Source organism: Pyrus communis, chromosome 8 (assembly GCF_041283825.1).
Source record: "Pyrus communis isolate YQ-2024b chromosome 8, ASM4128382v1, whole genome shotgun sequence".
Classification (NCBI taxonomy): Eukaryota; Viridiplantae; Streptophyta; class Magnoliopsida; order Rosales; family Rosaceae; genus Pyrus; species Pyrus communis.
The window spans coordinates 23,692,265-23,715,655 of NC_142572.1; the positions used below are offsets into that span (position 1 = coordinate 23,692,265).

A 23,391-nucleotide genomic window follows, 5' to 3' on the forward strand; every position below is an offset into this window, starting at 1 on the left:
TAAAAGAAACATGGATATTTGAGCAATTCTCCTCAATTGGTTTACTCTCCAAATTCCCATCACAACCCATCACACGTTTTCTGTTTGGTCAATACCCATCACATGTTTTCTTAATCTGACGACTTTGGTATTGAACTAGAAACGTTTTTTTTTTTTTTTTTGGTCAATACCCATCGCATGTTTTCTTAATCTGACGACTTTGGTATTGAACTGGAAGGCACTGAGAAAATGAGTCCTCTCTGGAATGGTATCTTGTTAAGCGTTGCATCTTTCTGGATGAGAGGTTCCGAGCTCCGAGCAACGTGAGGTATAACAGCATCCAAAGCTGCTTGTCTTTCTCTCAAAGACGCCCAAGTTACCACATACAGACCAGCAATAATTAGTATTCCTCCTAAGACACTGTTTCACATGTAAAAAGGAGACCAAATAAGCAGCACTCGTACAAAACGCCAGCTCGGCCATAATTAATCAAGTGAATAATACCACAGAAAATAAACATCATAGCTGACTAAACATAATGCATAACAGTACATATATGGCCAACGACCAAAAGGATTTTTCCACACAAGTATCTGATGTGAGCAAACCTTCCCAAATAAATAGGGCTTCCAAGGAAAATTCTTGACAAAAACGCCGAAGCTGCAGGTTGAAGTGGATTGTAAAGAGCAACCATAGCAGGCCCCAAAATCTTATTGCTCCACGTCAGCAGTCCATAATTAAGGGCAGATGCAACAGTTCCCTGAAAACCAAAGGGTTATAATTTAACAAATTCTAACAATTGAAACCGCTTTGAACTGGCCATATTAAATGTGCCCATCTTCATATTTATTCACATTAGATATACTAGAAAAATCATATCACAGAGAACTCAAAGGAAATGTTAATAGCATTATTATCGACTGTCTGATACAATAATTTCAGCAAATTTACATGATATGTAACTTGTACGTAGAGGATTTTCTGGAGCACAAAGAGCCAATAGATATAATCACCATGAGTTATAAAAGTTTTCTGGAACCTCAGATACGAGACCTAGTTATGCAATCAGAGTTAATGAGTGATTAACCAAAAATACACTCATATAATCAGAGTCAAAAGAATATGTGGCTGATTATCCTATGTGATTTACATGGCTGGTTGTGGCAGTTTTCAGTGAAATGGAAGTTAAGGTGGAGTATGCAACATACCTAGGCCTCTCTGGTTGAACTAATTTGGGTCATTGATGTTGAAGATGAAAAATGGTCTTGCAGGGGTTCTGGTGTGTGTTACAGAAAGAAGAGAGGGAAAAGGGTAGAAAGGTTTGACGCATTTTTTTAGGGTTAAAAATCAAACAAAATAACTTAGAGAGAAAAGGCAGAGTCAAGAGAGTGATGCTAAATGAGAGAGGGAGAGATGAGAACATATATAATATGGTTCTTAGTAAAAACCAATTACAACTTCTACATAATTTTTATTTAAATTTTAGCTTCAAGTATTCTCCATCATTTCTCCATCTTTTTCTTCTCTCAGCTCCATTCCTCCCTTTCCCAACATCTTCCCCTCTATCTTGTACCAGGAAAATAATCCAACCAAAGCAATGTTAGTTTGCTTATTTAGAATAAGAAAAAACTTAACAGAGCTTCAAAGTCTAATGCTACAGAAGAAAAGAAAACCACTTTAGAGTATATATTCTTTAAGAGAAGGAGCAGGATCCCTCAAATAAGCTTATCGAGGGACACCCTTGTAGGGCCCACTCCACATCATTATCATCAAGATGACATGATCTTTCTAGAATTTTATGAGAAGCACACCATCTTATCTGTTGAATGTGACGCATAGGATTGTTATCAAAATGTATGGTTTCTAATCTTTTAAATCACTAGTACATCAAGTATGAAACCATGTTACATATAGTCAGTCAACCTTCTTTGTAGGCAGAACGAATTAAGAGAGATGATGAAATTTTGCATAGATAACAAAAGATTGGGCTATATATATCAATAATTTGTAACTTACAGCGTAAATAACTGCAAAAAGCTCAGAGTGTGTCAAGCTCCAGTCTGTTGACTCGTTTGTCATAAATAATGCAGTAACCACCATCAATAGCGCACCGAAGAAGTATGAATATGCTGTAACTGACAGGTTGGCAGTATATCTTTTCAAAAGTGGAGCCTGAAAGTTATGACATGTTATCAGAAATTGAAAGGCATGTTATTATAATTATGTATGTATGTATCCTAGCGGTTGAGTAAAAATTAATGCACTAATAAAAGGTCATCTACCACCCTCTCGAAGTGATTCAAATTTACACCGCCCCCTCTCAATAAAATAAACCAAAAGTTCATATTACATCGATTGCCAGAGTTGCTACAATATGTATTTGAATTGTCATATGTCAATGGAAGAATTTCCCTTCAAATAATGTTAAGAATCCCCTCCCCCTCAACTAATGTAATAATTCAAAAAAATGAAAGCAAACACAAGTTCGACAACCATTTTCAACAAACTGAATTGAAGGTCAAACCCTCTCAGTACAATAGTATGCACCAACTTTGACCAATGGCTAATTCAAACGATGGCTTAAGGAATTGGGGAGAACAGATATGTAAAATACACATAACACGAAGGCGTCCCAAAATTCCAACAAAAAATCAGCAAATGAGTAGGCATGTCAAAGAAGCAAGTACTTAATACACAGTTAAATCCGATCCTACCTATTGGTGCAGAGCTGCTAGTCAATGTAACCCTGATCCGACCTAACAATGAAATTTGATTTAACCTTTCCCTTAATTCTAGAACCCTAACTTCACAAACTCCCAATTTCTGCAACCCTGATCCTAATTTGCCCAAATATGATAAGATATAGAGATTATCAAAGCACACTTCCAAGCACACTACATATGCACACATAAACTGGAATAAGTTTATCTTGAGTAGCCCTCCTTCCTTCTTCATTTCTATTTCAAAATTATCAAGTAAGATGGTGAAGGTTAGAAAGTTGAGCAGGGATTTCCTCTGAGAAAGGAGCAACTGCGGAAGAAGGATCTTTTATTGAGCTGAGATGTTGCATAGAGATCAAAAGATAGATTTGGGTTAGCTATTGGAAATTCATCAAAACGAAAAGGACTCATCAGGAAAGTAGTTGTGTACAGACGAGAGTTTGCTATTGCAAAGTCGTGAAAAAAGAACCAAGGCCTCGTTAGGAAAATGCTTGTGGAGTTACCCTCAAGAGCTGGACTTACTATGGCGCTCTATCATTTTAAGTAGAGTACACAGTGATGGGTAATGTTTTGCAGGTGCAAACTGAAATCTTACTGTCATGAGAAAACACACCATGCAACAATTCACAAGGAATTGTCTGCTTGAGATTTACATAGTTTAACAAACTTTTGCCTATGCAGTGTTAAACGAGCAATGGTGCTGTAGAAACTTCTTTTTGAACAACTCCACTCAAAGTTGTTTGGGTCAACAGATGCAAAAGAAGTATATTGACCTTACTAGATGGGTGAGGTCAAAGAAGCAAGGACATGAGAGCGGGGTTCAAGAGAGTAAAAGTTAAGTTGAAGAGAAAGATAAGTATTATGTAGGAAACTAAGGGGTTGGTCTTAGGGTAAACGATCTCGAAAACTCAAGTTTTAATCTTTGGTATTCAAGCACAAACAAATCAAGAAACAATGTTGGCATCATCGCGGATAGGACTTTAACAAAATATATTGTAGATGTTAGGATGGTCGGGGATAGAATTATAGCAATCAAGATTGTGAAGGGACTAGAGCATATCAATGTGATTAGTGTGCATGCACCTCAACTTAGGTTGGATAAGAGTCTGAAAGGATAAATTTTGGGAAGATCTTAGGAGAATTGGTTCAAGGAATCTCTCAGACGAAAAAATTAATCAATGAACATTATGGGCAAAGAGACAAGCAACTACAGAGGTTTCCATGATGGCCATGATTTTGGAGAGAAACGAGGAAGGCGAAACCATTGTGGATTTTGCAATGGATCTCTTTCTATCCAATACCTTCTTTACAAACAGAGAAGACCATGTGATCACCTACAAGAGTGGGTCATCAAAAATGAGGAAGGGGGATCATATAATTTGTAAGGATTGCAAAGTTATACAAGAAGAAAGCATGGCTAACCAACATCGCTTGTTGGTGATAGATGCATATATCAAAAGAGAGAAAAAAGAACAAGACCTGAAGTGTCCAATGCGTTTGGGATACAGAGGGAACATTAGTCAAATGTGGGATTTGATTGCTAGTTGTATCTATAAAGTGGTTTTGCTCCACATCAAAAGGAACCTTGGTGGTGGAAGGATGAGGTACTGGAAAAAGTTAAGGCTAAGAAGGAATGATGTAAATCCTTATACAAGGATAGCACCGATGAAAACCGTGAGAGGTATAAATTTACGAAGGAGGCGAAGAAAGCTGTGAGAGAAGCGAAGATAGATACCAAAGAAGGAGAGTTGGATATCTATAAATTGGCTAAAGTAAGGGAAAAAAAGGCAAGTAAGGTGCATCTAGGATGAGAATGAAAATGTTCTAGCTACGAAGAATGCGAATAAAGACAGATGGAGAGCTAATTTTCATAATCTTTTCAATAAAGGACACGAAAAGAGTACTTCTTTGGGAGAGTTGAGTAACTCGGAAGAGTGTAGAAATTACTCCTTCTACCATTGAATCAGGAAAGAGGAAGTTGTTATAACTTTGAAAAAGATGAATCATAGAAAAGCAGTGGGTCCCGACGATATACGAATCAAAATGTGGAGGTCTTGACAGAAACGGGTATAGCATGGCTCAAAAACCTTTTCAATAAGATTTCGAAAAACGAAAATGCCAAATGAGTGGCGAAAAAGCACTTTGGTGCTTATCTACAAGAGACACGGGTCTTAGACAATCAATCCGGGTTCATGCTGGGGTGCTCGACTATGGGGGCAATCTATTTATTAAAGAGATCGATGGAACGATATAGAAATATGCAACAAGATTTGCACATGGTCTTTATATATTTGGAAAAAACATATGATATGGTCCCAAGAGAAATTCTTTGAAGGATTCTAGAGAACAAAGGAGTACAAACAGCATACATCCATGCAATAAAGGATATGTATGATGGGGCAAGGACTACAGTAAGAACTCATTAAGGACAAACTAAAATTTTTCCCATATCCATATGATTTTAAGTCCTTACCTTTTTGCATTGGTAATGGATGAGTTAACGGGACATCCAAGATGATATCCCTTAGTGTTTTTTTTTCGCAAATAACATAGTGTTGATAGATGAAATGGAGGAGGGAGTAAATATAAAGCTTAACCTTTGGCTAAAAGTGTTAGAATCTAAAGGTCTTCGTCTAAGTAGGTCAAGGACAGAGTATATGGAGTGCAAGTTCAGTAGGAATGGGGTTCTAGATGATGAGATAAAGGTGAGGATTGGAGATCAGAAAGTACCAAAGAGCAAGCTCTTTCGTTATCTTGGATTTATCTTGCAAAAGAATAGAGAATTGGATGGAGATCTCAACCATAAAATACAAGTTGGATGGATAAAATGGAAGAGTGCATCGAGTGTGTTGTGTGACCGACATATGCCACTAAAGCTCAAGAATTTTTTTTATAGGATGACAATAAGGTCAGCAATGCTTTATGGCACAACATGTAGGGCGATCAAACATCAACACGTGCAAAAAATAAGTGTATCGGAGATGAGAATGCTTCGTTGGATATGTGGGCAAAGGACAAGATAAAGAACGAGGATGTCCGGGTACAATAGGAGTGGCCGCAATTGAAAATAAGATGAGAGAAAATCGGTTAAGGTGGTTTTTACATGTGAACTAAAGACATGCTCTGATTAGAAGATGCGATTATGAGACAAAGGTTCAAGGCACAAGAGGTAGAGGAAGACCTGGAAGACTTGAAAAGACTCCACATGGAGTATTTGGAGCTAACTAAAGACTTGGTGCAAAACCGATCGTAGTGGCGTTCTAGGATTCATACATCGACCCCACTTAGTGAATAAAGCTTTTTGTTGTTGTTGTTGTAACAAACTTTTTCCTATGTCTATAAGAAATATAGTTGGTACAAGACAAGATATAGTTGGTACAAGACAAGTTGTACCACTAAAGTCCAAATATAATTCTACAATTTCTTGCTCGGTTGCGGTATGCTTCAAAAGATAATTTATGCTTCAAAAGAGAGTTTATGCTTCATTCTCTTCGCAGTGGGTTTGTCTGAGAAACAGTTTCTCTTGTCGGGGTAATTTTAGGGAGTTGGCGCTAAGAAGCTACTACTCTGGCAATGTGCAGTTTTGGCTTCGTTGGACTGTCTTTCTGTTAAGATAACTTTCGGTACTCCTCAGGTTAGTTTTCATGGGATTCTTGTCCATCATTTCTAACTTTTTTTCATAAATTAAATTTCTTGTTTTCTATCAACAGACAAAGGGAGAAGAAGAATAAAATGGGAGAAGGATTTTCTATCGACAGACAAAGGGAGAAGAAGAATAAAATGGGAGAGGGAGACACAAGAATGAGAAACGCATGATGACAAAGTTACATACATAACTCCCTCACTAAACTAAAGACAATAGCACCAAACAAGCTCCAGTAGCGCTTCAAAAGAAGAAAAAACACACTTCACAAATAAATGACATAATTATATTCGACAAATAAAGTTAAAAGTATATAGTGATGCACCTGAATGGCTAAAAAAGCGGCCATGCACATACAGTTCCCTAATAAGCATAAAACTCCAAGATGAAAGTGATCTAGCCCAAACTCTAGAAAACTGGACATCAACCATCCAGCTGGCTCTGGTTGACCTTTGGCACTTATTTCGCTATGTGCTGCAAAGTCTGGTTCTGTATATCCAATCAAAGGAGGTCCACGAAATAAGACCATTAATATGGCCCCAGAAACACATAAAAGTGTACCACCAACCTTGGCCTGCCCTTCAGTTCTAAGCAAGTTAACTCTTTCTGTACTGCATGAACAAGTTCACATATGATATTGAACAAGTAATATCTTGTACAAGTTAAACATGCAAATGCGTGTATCCCTAAGTGTAGAGAAATATACAGGCACATAGAACCAACCTAAGTAGATTAAATTGAAAAAATTCAAACTGACCCCATTAAAACAGCGAGGATAAACGTGAAAACTGGGATAGCAGGCTGTATGGCTGCAGCATATGTTGGATTTGTGTAGCCAAGACCAATAAGAAACAAAAGCTGGTTGCCAAAGATCCTATTTCATATAAAGAAGCAGCAAATGTCAAGGGGGTGATGCATCAATTGTAGCAGTAGATTATAAGTAATCAGAATGTGGCCATAAGTAGTATCTTATGTTACCCAGTTAACCCAAGAAAGAAGAAGGACATGAAGATGCGTCTATTCATTGGTTGTCGTATCCTTCTGCAATGCAATGCATACAAGAGAAGAGAAATGTTAGAGGATATTGTGAACATCGTGATCCATGTGCACAGGACAGGGGAGGGATGGAGAAGATTAATTCAATTGCATAATTAATTTCCAAGATGACAGATTAACTCTATGCAAGAAACAAGGACTACAGTCGATATAGATAATAGATTATTAGACAAAATCAAGCTAAATAACAGTCTTGGGAGTATAATCAAATCATGGTCGCGCTCATGGTCATGGTCTGAGCATCCAATACACCAACCCACACCACACGATGCGTATATGAGCATATGAGTATGAAATGAATGATGCAAATGTGAGGAAATTGATAAAATTAGATAGATTAGATGAAAGAGAAAAGCCTACTTTTCACGGACATAGGCGATGGGAGCGAGGATGGCGAGTGCAAGGAGGTCCCGGTATACGCAGAATACAAGCTGGTTGACGCCAACATTGAGGGCTACTTTGGTAATTACATGATACCCTCCGTTGAAGAGCTGAACCGCTGCCATGGCCGCATGTGCCCTCCAAACATCACCTCCACCAACTCCAACCCCTGCCGCCGCTGCCATCTTTCTCTCTTTCTCTCCCTAAGCCAGTGGTGGAGAGGGGGAGCGGGGGAGAGATTGGGTTAATTGGTTGGGGGTTCAGAGAGATACAAGTGGTTGGATTTTGTTTTGTGTGAATCAAACTCAATCGGTGTGTGGATTGTGGACAGACAAGCCCTTATCCTTAGTCTTCAAGGCTGTTTGCTGGTTTTCGAGATTCCCTTTCCATACAGTGAAAACAACGACATTTATATTTGTATTTTTTCTTCATTTTATTTTAATTGGAATTCATCTTCCGCCTTCAAACCAATTTCACGTCAAGAACAAGTCACGACTGACCTGTTACCCTCTCCAAATTCCCAAAAGTTAGGTTCAATGAATCAATTTATATTTACCCCTAAATTATGTGTTTTTTCCCACTTTGGCCATTCAACTCTATTTCCTATGTTTTCAAATTTATTATACTACATTTTATTTACATTTTTTCATTAACACCCTAAATATTATTATTGAATACACACAAAAAACTTATTGTTAAATTACTTATATACTAAAAGACTATTTAGCCTCACAAAATTTTAAAAAAGAAAGTGAGGAAGTATGAGAATACGATATGCAAAAATTAACTTGCTTTTTAAATGGGAGAAAGCATTTGAATTGCAGTTGATTCAATTAAGTTTGACGCTGGCATACATCTGAAGACATTCATGTTTCTGCCAATAATTATTTTTGTGCTAAATTATAAAACCATATACAAGGAATACTATTGAATTTTTGAATATCTATTTTTGTATATGTGAAAACATAGTACAAGGAGCTCATATAAATGAGCGGAAGAAAAAAAGCAACAGAACAAGAAAAAGAAAGCAGCAGCAAACATGGAATCAGAAAACATGGAAAAGCAAATCCTTGATTTATGGCACTTCTTCCAATACTCCCCCTCAAGCTGGATCAAAGGGATCAATTGATCCGAGCTTGGATAGCAGATGATGAAAAGTAGTAAATGCCAGTCCTTTGGTGAAGATATCTGCTAGCTGGTCATGACTGCGAATGAAGTGTGTAGCAATTACCTTGGACTGCACTTGATTCCGAACATAATGACAATCAACTTCAATGTGTTTAGTTCGCTCATGAAAGACAGGATTTGATGCGATGTGCATTGCTGCTTGATTGTCACAGTGAAGGGACATAGGTTGCGGGTGAGGAAACCCTAGATCCGAGAGTAGAGTTTTGAGCCAAGTGAGTTCACATGCCGTTGATGCCATAGCACGATATTCTGCCTCTGCACTTGAGCGTGCAACCACACTTTGTTTCTTGCTCTTCCAGGTGACAAGATTACCCCCTACGAATGTGCAAAAACCAGTGATAGACTTGCGATCGAGAGAGTTCCCTGCCCAATCTGCATCTGTATATCCCGAGATCTGAGTATGACCATTATTGCGCATGAGGATCCCTCTACCAATGGAACCCTTCAGATAGCGAAGCACACGGTGAACAATCTTCATGTGATCTGTGTTTGGAGCATGCATGAACTGACTAATAATGCTGACAGCATATGATATATCAGGACGTGTGATAGTCAGATAAATGAGTTTGCCAACCATTATTTGATAGTAACTTAAATTGGGAACTGGATCACCGTGAGTTTTTAGCTTCAAGTTGCTATCCAAGGGGGTACGAGCAGGCTTGCAATCTGTCATTTTTGCTTCGTGAAGAAAATCCATGACATACTTACGTTGGTTGAGGAAGAAACCCTTGTGAGAGTGTGCCATCTCGATGCCCAGAAAGTATTTGAGAGTGCCAAGATCCTTGATAGCAAACTTGTTGTTGAGATACTGTTTAAGAGCATTAATCTCTGACATATTATCACCTGTCACAATTAGATCATCAACATAAATGAGCACAACTAGTTTACCCACTAAGTTGGAACGAACAAATAGGGAAGAATCCGCAATACTTCGACAAAAACCAACCCTTTCCAGAACATGACTGAGCTTGGCATACCATGCACATGGACTTTGCTTGAGACCATAAATGGATTTATGGAGTTTGCACACCATTTCTGGATCGTTTGATTGAGGATGACCTGGGGGTAGCTTCATGTAAACCTCTTCTTCAAGTTCACCATGCAGGAAAGCATTTTTAACATCCATTTGAAAGAGAGGCCATGCATTGTTAATTGCAACCGACAACAATACTCTAACAGTGTTCATTTTTGCCATTAGAGCAAATGTCTCTTTATAATCGACGCCATAGGTTTGTGTAAAACCTCGAGCAACCAAGCGAGCCTTATTCCTTTCGATTGTGCCATCTGAATGAAACTTAGTTTTGTACACCCAACGACTCCCCACTGCCTTCTTTCCTTTTGGAAGTTTCACTATAGTCCATGTGTTATTTTCATGGAGGGCTTGAAGCTCCTCTGCCATAGCATTTCTCCACTCACTGTAAAGATTGGCTTCTTGAAAACTTTGAGGTTCTCGAGCTTCATTAATGGCACTTAGGAATGTAGCAAAAGAAGATGAAACTTTGCTATAATCAATAACATCAGTCACGGGATACCTGGCAGTGTAGGTCACATAATCATGCAACTTGGATGGAAGTTTCCTCTCTCGTGTAGGATTGCGACGAACTGTAGGAGATTGAACTACAGGTATTTGAACAACATCATGGTTGGAAGGATCACTGGAGGGTGCATTGTGAATCTCTGATGAGGAAGGGTTTTCATCTTCAAGATGTTCCACCGAGTGAAGGTTAACATCATCCGGCACATGATCACTAGGAATGCATGTTGCATCTTCTCCGTTTGGACATGGAAAAGGAAATAAGTCCATCAAATGCTCCCCCTGTCTAGAGTAATCCAGTGATTGTGAGAAGTAAGGAACATGTTCTTCAAATTTAACATCCCTTGAAACAACCATTTTTCTAGTTGTTGAATTATAGCACTTGTAACCTTTTTGGGTAGATGAATAACCTAGAAAGACACATTTGGCAGCCATTGGGTCTAGCTTGTCACGATTTTGAGTTTGAATGTGAACAAAGCATGTACACCCAAAGACTCTCAAATGGGAAAAATTGATCTTTCTATTTTTCAAGACCTCATAAGGTGATTTAAAATTCAACACTTTACTAGGCAATCTATTGATGAGATATGCCGCAGTAAGAACTCCTTGAGACCAAAACTTCTTAGGCACATTCATGTGAAACATAAGAGCTCTAGTCTTCTCAAGTAGATCTCTATTCTTCCTCTCGGCCACCCCATTTTGTTGAGGTGTTCCAACACAGCTTGTTTGGTGTAATATACCATGCATGCTCAAGTAGTGTGACATGTTATGAGACATATATTCTGTGCCGTTATCTGATCGTAAAATATGAATTTTTGAAGCAAATTGGGTGGCCACAAGTCTATGAAAATCTTGAAAAACTTCCATCACTTCACTTTTAAATTTCAAAAGATACAACCAAGTAATCCTTGTGAAATCATCCACAAAAGTTACAAAATATTTATATCCATCAAAAGACTCTATAGTTGGTCCCCAAACATCAGAATGCACAATTTCAAAAGGGTTACTAGCCCTAGACAAAGAGGAAGTAAATGGTAATCTAGTAAACTTAGAAAAATGACAAACATCACAAGGACTTGTAACTTTGCACATATTTGGGAACAAGATGGATAGAACTTTTTCAGAAGGATGTGCTAGACGTTGGTGCCAAAGTTGTTGTTCTTGAGCTAAGCTTGAAGTGACTTGAAAAACCTTGGGAACTTGAATATGCTTGGAAAGATAGTAGAGACCATTTAAGAAAAATCCTTCACCAATCGTCTTCTTGGTGACTACATCCTGAAAGATCACATTTTTGGGAGAGAAAATGGCAAGACAATTTAATGAGTTTGTGATCTTGCTAACAGATAAAAGTTGAAAAGGGAATGAGGGAACATAAAGAGCCTCAGACTCGACATCACTTGAGATCAAATGTATTTTTCCTTTTCCCACAACCATAGCATTTTTTCCATTGGCAACTGACACTTGGGATGGAATAGAAAATTTTTCAAATTTATGCAAGTTTGTAGACTGGTTAGTCATATGATCAGTGGCTCCAGAATCTATAATCCAATAATCATGCACATTACCAATGCTGAGAGCAGTTGAGAAGGAGTGTAAGATACCTGGGATGTCCCTTTGTACCACGCCTTCATTTCCAGCCAGGAAGCCAGCAAACTGTCCTAGTAGTGCAGTTTGATTGTTGTCACACTGATTTAGTGGTCCTTCACTATCTCCAAGACCTTGTTTCTTGTGAAGAAACATAGCAAACTCGTTGATCAGTGCAGCTGGATTAGTGGTGAACTTCAGTGCTCCATCAGAAGAAGTTGTGGCAACATGATTTGCCTTGTAAGAAGGGTTGTACGAGCCTTTCGAGACACCTTTGTTATCCCTAGGAAACTTTGGTTTTAACTCTGGATGAAGAATCCAGCATCGGTCTCTTGAGTGCCCACCAGCATCACAATGGCTACATTTTAAGCCAGTTTTCTTTCCTTTGTAGCCTCTCTCCTCACCAAGTTTTTGGTTAGAGAAGTAAGCCCTAGCTTCTGGTATATTTGCCTTCATGTCCAAGGTCATGACTTTCCTTCGAACCTCTTCTCTTTGAATTGTGGCACACACACTTGAAAAAGAAGGCAATTCGGGATTCATGAGGATATGGCTTCGAAGATCTTCGAATTCAGGGCTCAGGCTTGCTAGGAGTTGGAATATTTTGTCTTCCTCGGCTCTTTTAGTTAGCACAGCAGCGTCGATGGTGTGTGGTCGATACACATTCAGCTCGTTCCACATAGTGGTGAGCTTTCCAAGATGTTGCACAAATGGCTTCCCTTCCTGTTGCAAACCAGCAATGTCCTTCTTTAACTGAAACACTCTAGCCGCATTGTTCTGATTTCCATACATTTCCTTGAGATTTTTCCAAAGAGTCATGGAGGATTCAGCATAGCTAAAAATTTCTGCAATCTTACGATCCATGGAATTGAGTAGCCACGACATGACCAACTGGTCTTTGCATAGCCAAGCATCATACTCCGGTGAGGTAGTCTCAGGCATTGGAATAGCACCATTAACATAACCAAGCTTTGATCGTCCTCCCAGAGCAAGAGAAACTGCTCTCTCCCATGGAAGATAGTTAAACTCATTTAGCAAGACAGAACTAAGACATTGATTTGGGTTGATATCAATATCTGAGTGTGGTGATGGTGGAGTAGCATGAAAGCCGTTTCCTTCCAAATTTACTAAGCTTTCTTCAGCCATGATTGAAGGACAAGAAGCTCACAAATCTCTCAAGAGAACACCACAGAGACAGGCCGGTTAGGGTCACTGCTCTGATACCATATTGAATTTTTGAATGTCTATTTTTGTATATGTGAAAACAAAGTACAAGGAGCTCATATAAATGAGCGGAAGAAAAAAAGCAACAGAATAAGAAAAAGAAAGCAGCATCAAACATGGAATCAGAAAACATGGAAAAGCAAATCCTTGATTTATGGCACTTCTTCCAATACATACTGATTCAAAAGTTCAAAACCATGCAAAAGTGCAAAGTGGCCAGGTTTTAGGTGGCTCTGCCATTGTATACATACGAAATCTAAAATTTGTAATGACAAAAATCTGAAAAATTGATAGAATTTGTCGAGAGATTTATTTATAGGAATTAAAAAAAAAAAAAAAAAAACATTAGTTCACGTTTGGCTTACTTTATGTGTGGTCCAACGGGAAAATGGTGTTGACAAAGTTTCAAATTAGATCTTATTTTCTTTTAGACAAACTTACGATTTCACATCATGAGTTTGAGAGGGTGTTGGAAAATAAAAGGAAAGTGTTTTAGAGATTTGATTTAATTAGTGATTTGATATGATTTAATTAGAATTTTAATATGATTTGATTTGGTCTAGGTTTTCTTGTCTTGTAGACAAAGAATTGTATTATTTCCTAGTATTGCTCATTTGTAATCTTATAAGTACCTCATTGTGTAAATTTATCCTAAACCCTTTATTTTCAACTTACTAAACCCTCAAATGGACATAAAATTAGATGTGCATAAAGTTGAATAGAGTATATGAGAAAATCATATGAAGAGTTTGACATGATCCAATATTCTAATGGATAAGGTGTTGGGTTTCTATCACACGTCACATATTTGAAACTCTTCATTTTCTAAATTATTGTAATAGTTTTGAATCTTCCTCTCTCCTTAATAATAATAAATAAATAAAAATGGAGAAAAAAAATGTAGAGTGTGGGGTCTGAGGACAGTATTGGAAAGTACGTGAGTGTATTAAGATAAATTTTAATTTAAAAAGTAGATGTATGGTGTAACCCTTTGATTTATTATATGCATATGGTGCTTTACCGCAATAGCAGAAAACAATCATGTTTATGCACCTGATGTTTGTTCAATCCTCACCATTCTCCCCCCCCTAACAACTAGTTATCTAACCCAATTAGTTGTGTGCGTTCAACTAGTATTATTGTAAATTCAGTAAGCACACGCACATACGTTCGTTGCAAAAGTTGAAAAACATTAGAAGGACTTTGAATTACTCATATACTTACCAACATGTCTTTCTTCAATTGACACACATGGTTATGGACGCTATCAGGCTACTTGTGGGGTAGAAAGATTCTCTTTAGTAATCGATACACCACTTAGCATACCAAATTTGCAAGGTGATTGATGACACAAGCCAATTCCAGTTGCAACATGGACTAAAATAGAAGATGTGTGTTATCTATGCACCCCTTTTTATTTCTTACATATATTTGTTAATTTCTTTCATTTGATTTTCTTCAATTCATCCAATCCGACGGCTGAAAATTAAAAGAATGTGTAAGAAGTAAAAAGGCGTGTGTCTATATCACACCCCAAAAAGAAAACCAATCTGAACATCCCACTCTACCCCAAACGACAAATCCACAAACCCATTTCCACATTAATTGGCGTCGAGGCCCAACTCTGGTGATGATCACACTGTCGTTTACTTACGACACTGGTGATGGCCACTCTTGTCTCTCATCTCTTTTTTCAATCTTTGAATTTTTATGTTGGTTATCATTTTGACGCTGGCCACATTTGCCTACAACAAGATATAATTACATGCAAGTGTCATCAACATCGGACCATAAAGATTTAAAAATAGATAGAGGAGAAAGATGATGAGTGTGGATGCAAATTTCCGACTTCTCCTTCTTGGACAAAATTGCATCTACAAAACAAATCACACATTTGGTCAAGGCCAAAAAGCCTCACGCGCCCATGATGAATTGGGGTGGGGGGCTTTGGTCGAATAACCGTAGATGCCAAAGTTAGAATTTTGAGGGAAGAGTGTTTGGAGAATTTTGTAGAGTTTTGCAAGAGACTTGGACGTCGTTTTTGGAGAGAATGGAGAGCTATTTATAGGGATATGGCCGGCCTTATTATGAGAATAGGGACCGGCCATTTGTGGTATTTTTTGGGTGTAATTTGTAGTTAATTAGTCATTAATAGATTAATTAGGTGATAAATCCGTTAATTGACTAATTAACATAATTTAAAAGAAATATTTTGTGGGTTATGGAATAATTACCTTGTGGAGAATATAGGATAAGGGTGGATGAAATAGTTTTGAATTTGTTACCTATTTTGGGCACTTTTGACTTGGTTGAGGGATGATTGCCCGCTGCTTGCGCGTAGGAATCTCGGTATGTCTCAAGGGTATTTTTGTCATTTTCTATCCAAAAATCGATCTGTCGCCTTATGATTATTTTTGGCTCCACAAATGCCCCCACACCTGTTTGGTTGCTCAAAGAAAATGGCAACAGGTGTAGAGATTTTCTTGCTTTAAGAAACTTTGGACCGCTTCCTATTTTGATGTAGATTCCCTCTTTAATAGGAAATTAGATCCTTCTAGGAAAGAGATTTAAATTTCTCTCAAAGTCTATTTAAGTCCACCTTAAGTGGGTGATTAAATCAACTTTGAAGAGCGATTTATTCTACCCTACAAGAGAGAGCTTAAAGGATATTTGTTCCCATTCCTCTAGCAATCTTCTACATCTTGCCCGTGCAAAGGACCGTCTTTCGTTGCTTTCTTCATTTTCTCCATGCCGCACTGATGTAATAAAAATTTCATTTTTCTTGTTTTCTTCGTCGATAGTGCTGTCGCGGGGCAGCCGTCAGGGTGGTGTGACACGTCGGCTGGCAGGGGCCAGGAGTCAGCTTGGCATGGGCCAAAGAGGTGGTTTGGCAGGGGCCATTGCTTGTGCTGCTCGGCTTGATTGAAGCCAAGGATTGGCTTGGCATGGGCCGAGGAAGTTGCGTGGCATAAGCTACAGTTTGGGCTGCCACGTCTGGGCTGCTTGGCAAAAATGAGGAAACTACTTGAGTTTGATTTCTTAGCTGTCGTAGATGGAACAGTCAAGGATGGAGCTACCAAGATCGGAGTTGGTGAAGATGAAGTGTCGGATGAGCGAACTGTTAAGTGTAAAAGTGGTTGCTGCCCCATAACCATTTATTACCTAGTTGATCTTCAAGCATTCGATCTTTTAAGCTATGTGGCATTCCCGCACTGGAGAGCTTACCCTGGAGAGCAATTAGTTTATCCTCTCGCACTGGAGAGCATGTAAATCATTGTTAGAGTGCAGCTGAGGAAAGCTGGATTGCTGGGACAATCGAAATAATCCTTAGCCTGCCACTGGTTCTTGGTAGTTGGGCTGGTGTGTCCTTCTAGTACTCGTCTGCCCCCGGTGTGCCATTAAGTTGAGCTACTACATTTGTCGGAACATAAGTAGTTTTTATATCCAACAATCTATATGGGGTAGTCACGTCTGCTCGATTTTGTCATTGAAAGATGACTCGTTTATGTTGGTTATGTCTCATCGGAGCCCCTTGTCAATAGCTTCGTTGTGCTGAAAATTGCACAATCGCTCAGTCAGGAACCTTTCTACTTCTTCCTGAATTTGCCTTTGTTGGGGGTGGCATAACTCTCGGCTGCCCCTGGTCGTGACCTACTGGTCTAGGCTACTCTTCCATGTGTTCGGCTCATTTATGTCACGTCCGCAGTGGGTGTGGTATGTTCCTAACAGGTGAGCGAGTAACTAGTAGGTTGCTGGTTGAACTTCAGCCAAATTGAGTGACTGCTTCTCTCCGTTCGCTGTGCTGCTTACTCTGATGTGAGGTGGATGATGTTCTTTGCGGGCCTTGCCGCGAATGAACACTTCACCTAGAAGGTTGCTCATGTTGATTATCGGAGTGTGGCCCTAACTGTCAGTGTATGTTTATCCGTAGGCCTAACTGAGAATGTACGCTCCTTTACGCACTAAGACAGGAGTATACGCTATCTCGGGGGTCCAGTCAGGAGTGTACTATATTAGAACGCTCGGTTCGAGACTGGTCAAGTGGCTGCTTGTCGGAACATTAGTGGAGAAGTTCCTCTGCCTTTGTCATTCTTTGGGACACCTCGTCTGGGGCACGTTGGATCTCTGTGCATTGCAAGAGTTGATTCACCAAGGTTGTCTGCTGTGCAAGGGCGCTCGTCAACTTTATGACTTGTCGAGACAAGTGTTGTTCGCCATTTGGATTGGAAGAGCTTGGAAGGAATATGCCTCCTTAAGCAGTGGAAGTGTGGTAGGTTCCGGGCATGAGATTTGAATTGGAAAATGTTAAATCTGCGGAGAAACGTGGTGAAAATGCCCCTGGCTTGATGGTTGGTCTGAATGGTTGAGATAGTCTTGGGCCGATTTGGGCTGCTTAGAATGTCGCGAGAGCAGGCTGGGCCATGAGAGTGGGCGCTCGAAGGGAGCAGGCTAGGCCATGAGAGTGGGCTGCTCGGCGGGAGAAGGCTGGGCCACAAGAGCAAGTTGCTCAACGGAAGCAGGTTGTGCCACGAGAGTGGGCTGCTTGGCGTATGCAGGTTAGGCCACGGGGAGTGGGCCGCTCGGCGTATAATGCACGAGGGTGCGAGGCTTGGGCTCGGCTTGGCAACGCATTGGGCGTAGAATGACATGGCTTAGGCCGTGGCCTTAGTGCTGTGAGCTGCCTTGGATGGCACGGCTCAGCCCGTGGTGGTGACATTATAAACCTCGCCACGAGTGGCTACCGTGGTAGCCACCGCAGTGGTTCTCGTGGTGGAAACTAAGGGTAGTGGTATTGCTCCACCTATTGTCACATTTAGCCTCATGGATCGCCGTGGTCCCATCTCTTGTGTGTTGAAATTTTCATTTGTTGAATTTTCTTAATTTCTAACCATTGTACTTCTCTTTTACGTTTTATCAAAGAATTTTTGCAAATAAAAATTCTAATAATAAGAACGTACGAGAAATCTACAAATGGACAAGAAAATAGAAAACCTTGGATGCGAGAGTCTTCTACGAGTGTGGGACTCAACTCTCAATGAAAGCACCAATTTATGGATGCAAATTTCCGCATTCTCCTTCTTGGACAAAATTGCACCTACAAAACAAATCACACATTTGGTCAAGGCCAAAAAGCCTCAGCGCTCATGATGAATTTGGGGGGGGGGGGGGGGGGGGTGCTTTGGCCGAAAAACCTCTAATGCCAAAGTTAGAATTTTGAGGGAAGATTGTTTGGAGAATTTTGTAGAGTTTTGCAAGAGACTTGGACATCATTTTTGGAGAGAATAGAGAGCTATTTATAGTGATATTGCCGGCCCTATTAGGAGAATAGGGACCGGCCATTGTGGTATTTTTTGGGTGTAATTTGTAGTTAATTAGTCACTAATAGATTAATTAGGTAATAAATCTATTAATTGACTAGTTAACATAATTTAAAAGAAATGTTTTGGGGGTTATGGAATAATTACCTTGTGGAGAATATAGGATGAGGGTGGATGAAATAGTTTTGAATTTGTTACCTATTTTGGGCACCTTTGACTTGGTTGAGGGATGATTGCCCGCTACTTGTGCGTATGAATCTTGGTATGCCTCAAGGGTATTTTTGTCCTCTTCTATCCAAAAATCCACGTGTCGCCTTGTGATTATGTTTGGCTCCACAATGAGGAAGAGATAGATGAAGAACGAAGATAATTAAATATAATTAGGGGATGGTCGATGGTCGATGATCGATGGTGCGGCATGGACTTGGAGTGGGCATCGATTTGGCGTTGAAACTGTTGTTGGTGATAGGTGGTGGCGGTGGGGGTGGGGTGAGACCAAAGTTCTAAAAGACGTTAGACGCTAGTCATGCGACAATTTGGGGTTAGCGCCTAAGCGGACTAAGTGGATTTAAATAAATTCATTATATAATCGTATAAATAAGTGTCTGCCTATACTTAAAAAAATACATAATTTCATTGAGATAAATAAATCGCTAAATAAAATGACTTATAGATTATAAAGTATTAGAAGGTAATGAAAACATGGGGGAACAAACATATAATGTGTGTTCATCTAAGTATTTAACAAATTTTTTACAATTTATTAAAAAAAAAAAGCAAATGAAAGTTATTTATTTGTTGTCTAAGTGAGATACGTGACCTAGTCGAGTGCCTAGTCGAGTCTAGACGGGCTAGGCGAGCGCCTAAGCTTGTATAGTTCTTCTTAATTTTCAAATGCCTAGAGATTAATGGAGATGGTGCCAGCCATCTAGCGCCTAGGAGGAGTTTTTTAAAATAGTGGGTGGGACAAATGAATTGGTTAGTTGTTGAATGATTTTATTGTTAAGGTAGTTATAGCTGAACCTTAAAGTTAAAGTTGTTTTTCAGATTTAGCCTCATTTTTTCAAAAGAAAAAAATATTAGGGTTGTTTTATTAACACATCATATTTTGTTGACTACACCCCATGTACTGAAAACACCCCACATTTATTTTTTAAATTAAAAATTATCTTAATACATCCCATTTAATTTCCTACACTACCCTTACACCCCACATAAGGAAATAAAGGTCGTTGCTGCCTTGGTGAGAGATTTATCCAGTCTTAGAAAGAATTGCTTCTGTTTGTCGAATTCCAGGAAATAAAATACGAGGCTTCTAGTGTACTGCTATTTGTATAATTTAGTTGTTTCTATTTGGTTATTGCTTGACCTCTTACATTGTTATCCTATTTTGCTTTGAGATTTCAAACTTCAACTAGCTTTTCTCTTCTTGAAGTCTCTTCTTTCAACTGAAAAAAAGAAAAGAAAGAGAAATGCAACTCTCTCTTCTAGACATTATTAATTGCCTAATGGAATCAGTTTCTGATTCATAATTAATGATTATGCATGTATCAACATCAATATATTTCCTTTACGGAAAATCTCATGGTTCCTTGCAACATTAGCGATTGCGATTGCAATCGCAATTACATCCCCAGCTTATGAAAATTTTCTTTAAACTAGTGATATCAGAATTTACAAAAAATGTTTTCAAGTTTGAACTTTTAGACTGCAACTCGAAAACAAAAAAAATCTCAACATGTTCTTGAATTATTATTAGGTTTTGCTGTTAAAAGAACTTAGGGATGTAAGAATAGTGAAGTAAGAAATACCAACCTCCAAGTGAAAGATGAATCTATGGCAGAAATGAATGACACTTGTCAAGATCCTACATAGTTTGTTATAGGGTTGTTAGATAGCAGTTGGTCCTAAGCTTAGTAAGAAAGTGTTGTAACTACATATAACAGTCTTTGTGTAAACTGTAGAGTGAGTGAAAAATAAACAAGTCTTTTCTTCTCTCTAAAATCTGTTTTCCCTCCTAACTCTCTCTTTCTCGTTTCTTCTTCTTTTTCCTGCGTTCTTTCTTCCTTCTTCATCTTTAAGGGTTATGCAATTCTTACATGGTATCCTCGCCGAAGGTCGATCCAAAGCTTCCACATAGTATCTGATACATATATTTCTTTCTCTCAACCCTCTAATTTGTAAACTTTTCTGAGATTTCTGGGCTCATCAAAGTCCCGATACTCAAGATCCTCGTCTCCGATACAGTTGCTCACCAACTGTTCGATAAAAGTTCCAAGTCAAATACTCTCTTGTTGTTTCACCAATGGTTACCACAGCGCAATTGCATATTGTGCAATCACCCATTACAAGTCTCATCTCTACAGTGTCGTCTTCTGTTACAGTCAAGTTGGATGATTCAAACTATCTTGTATGGAGTTTTCAGATTAATCTTCTGCTTGACAGTCATGGAATTCTTGGGTTTGCTGATGGGTCCAAGCAATGTCCACCAAGGTTTCTTGATGAAGCGAATATTGAAGGGGTTGAAACTGATGCCTATCAGGTTTGGAAAATGCATGATCGGGCTCTTATGCAGCTTCTCATCGCTACATTGTCCTCCACTGCGATCTCCTGTGTGCTTGGCAGTACAACTTCTCATGCCATGTGGATAAATCTCAAAGAAAGGTTTTCTACAGTTACAAAAACAACCATCTTTCAGATGAAGACAGAGCTTCAGAACATACAGAAAGGGTCCGATTCAGTGTCTGTCTATCTGCAAAGGATCAAAGATGCCAGAGATCATCTTGCTGCAGCCGGTGTTCGATTTGATGATGATGATATAATCATCCTTGCTCTAAAAGGGTTGTCTGCTGATTATAATACATTTAGGTGTGTTATTAGAGGCCGAGAGAATGAGATTTCTCTGAAAGAATTTCGATCACAGCTTCTTGCTGAAGAAGCTATAATTGGACAGTCTTGTGAATCTTCCTTGTCTTTTGGAACTGCAATGGTTGCAAGCACTCAATCTGAAAAAGGTAAAGCTCTTAGTCTTGATCACAGTTCAAGTCAAGACTACAGTTTTAATAGTGGATCTACTTCTAATGGATTTCACTCTGGACAAGGGTCATCTTCTTCAAATGGCTCTGAACATATTAATGGCAGTTATGGCAATACCATGTCTTCTGGGGGATACAAGGGGACACATTACAGAGGTAAAGGAAGAGGCAGATTCCAGTATAACAATGGTCCTAGATTTCATTCTCCACCATACAATTCGAGTCCTGGAATTCTTGGTGCCCCCAAGGTTTTTCAACACACCTGTCCTGATCATCCAAATGCGATTCCCACTTGTCAAATCTGTAACAAGAAAGGTCATGTGGCTGCAGATTGTTTTCAAAGGCACAATACATCACCTGCTGGACATGGAGCAACTATTCAATGTCAAATTTGTTGGAAGTTTGGACACTCTGCTACTCAATGTTATCACAAAAACAACTTTGCATATCAAGGGAGACCACCCTCAGTTAATCTCACTGCGATGCAAGCAAGTCACAATCCTTATTCATCATTTGAACAGTTCTGGGTTGCAGATACTGGTGCCACATCTCATATGACTTCAGAACTTGTGAATCTTGACATGGCTACTCATTACCAAGGCACAGATACAATAACCACTGCCAGTGGTGCAGGTTTGACAATTTCTAATATTGGTACATCTACACTGCAAGCTCCCAACCACATCTTTACACTGAACAATGTGTTGCACGTTCCTAAACTTTCACAACACTTATTGTCCATATATCAACTCTGCAAGGATAACCAGTGTAGATTCATATGTGATGATATTTCCTTTTGGGTTCAGGACAAAATCACAGGGAAAATTCTTCTCAAGGGGCTGTGTAAAGCTGGCTATTACCCCATCCCGTTTAAGTCTCCACAGCAGAAATCACCTGCATCATCCACATTACATGTATGTTATCTAGCCAAACCAGTTACTACAAGCTTATGGCATCAACGATTAGGGCATCCCTCCAATAAAGTCACCTCTGCAATGCTTCAACACCTCAATCCTTCTGCATTCACAGATACCTGTCACAGCATTTGTACTCCTTGTTTGGAAGGCAAATTTACAAAGTTGTCTTTTTCTTTTCCTGCAACTAAGTCTGTAACTCCATTAGAGGTTATTTATAGTGATGTATGGGGCCCTGCCCCAGTGTTGTCATTTGAAGGGTATAGGTACTATGTTAGTTTTGTGGATGAATGTACTCGATATACATGGATTTTTCCATTAAGCAATAAAGCAGAAGTTTTTCAAATCTTTGTTAAGTTTCATGCCTACTTACATACCCAGTTTTCTGCACATATTAAAATCTTCCAAAGTGATGGTGGTGGTGAATTCATAAGTCATCAATTTCAACATTTTCTCACAACCAAAGGTATTTTGCATCAAAAATCTTGCCCCTACACTCCAGAGCAAAATGGATTGGCAGAAAGGAAGCACATACATATTCTGGAAACTACCATCACTTTATTGCAAACAGCTACACTTCCTTCCAAATTCTGGTTCTTTGCTTGTTCCACAGCCTTTTATCTGATAAATCGAATGCCTTGTACTTCCTTAAAAATGCAATCTCCTTACCAGTTATTATTTGGTCACTCTCCACCTCTTACACACCTCAAAGTATTTGTGTGTGCTTGTTACCCTCTCTTAAAACCTTATAACACATCCAAACTCCAACCTAAATCCACAACCTGTACATTTTTGGGATATCCAGCCAACTACAAAGG

General features: G+C 39.0%; 3 protein-coding genes across 3 annotated transcripts; 1 reads left to right on the forward strand and 2 right to left on the reverse strand.

Annotated features, from left to right (window-relative positions):
- Window positions 1-8,301, reverse strand: LOC137717769 (WAT1-related protein At4g19185). The gene is made up of 7 exons (XM_068457246.2): window positions 7,759-8,301; window positions 7,321-7,383; window positions 7,100-7,216; window positions 6,668-6,953; window positions 1,996-2,151; window positions 588-739; window positions 1-399 (listed from the first exon to the last, which is right to left on the reverse strand). Exons 1-7 carry the CDS (start codon window positions 7,962-7,964, stop codon window positions 186-188), a joined length of 1,194 nt encoding a protein of 397 aa, XP_068313347.1. The 5' UTR covers window positions 7,965-8,301; the 3' UTR covers window positions 1-185.
- A 3,313-nt stretch (window positions 8,302-11,614) lies between these two features.
- Window positions 11,615-13,380, reverse strand: LOC148695397 (uncharacterized). Its single transcript, XM_088699133.1, has 2 exons — window positions 12,103-13,380; window positions 11,615-11,776 (listed from the first exon to the last, which is right to left on the reverse strand). Exons 1-2 carry the CDS (start codon window positions 13,226-13,228, stop codon window positions 11,748-11,750), a joined length of 1,155 nt encoding a protein of 384 aa, XP_088555259.1. The 5' UTR covers window positions 13,229-13,380; the 3' UTR covers window positions 11,615-11,747.
- Window positions 13,381-20,929: 7,549 nt separating this feature from the next.
- Window positions 20,930-22,752, forward strand: LOC148695398 (uncharacterized). Its single transcript, XM_088698219.1, has 2 exons — window positions 20,930-22,292; window positions 22,466-22,752. Exons 1-2 carry the CDS (start codon window positions 20,930-20,932, stop codon window positions 22,504-22,506), a joined length of 1,404 nt encoding a protein of 467 aa, XP_088554345.1. The 3' UTR covers window positions 22,507-22,752.
- The last annotated feature ends 639 nt before the right edge of the window (window positions 22,753-23,391 follow it).

Bases quoted from the DNA above. Each gene is read 5' to 3' on its own strand.
- LOC137717769 (XM_068457246.2), bottom strand. From the start codon at position 7,964: ATGGCAGCGGCGGCAGGGGTTGGAGTTGGTGGAGGTGATGTTTGGAGG. The intron at 2,152-6,667 runs GTGCATCACTAT...CATAACTTTCAG, and splicing joins CCGCTTTTTTAGCCATTCAG to GCTCCACTTTTGAAAAGATA. The intron at 400-587 runs GTTTGCTCACAT...CATGTGAAACAG, and splicing joins AGCCCTATTTATTTGGGAAG to TGTCTTAGGAGGAATACTAA.
- LOC148695397 (XM_088699133.1), bottom strand. From the start codon at position 13,228: ATGGCTGAAGAAAGCTTAGTAAATTTGGAAGGAAACGGCTTTCATGCT. The intron at 11,777-12,102 runs GTATCTTACACT...GTGATCTTTCAG, and splicing joins GGTACAAAGGGACATCCCAG to GATGTAGTCACCAAGAAGAC.
- LOC148695398 (XM_088698219.1), top strand. From the start codon at position 20,930: ATGGTTACCACAGCGCAATTGCATATTGTGCAATCACCCATTACAAGT. The intron at 22,293-22,465 runs GTTTGACAATTT...TTTTGGGTTCAG, and splicing joins AACCACTGCCAGTGGTGCAG to GACAAAATCACAGGGAAAAT.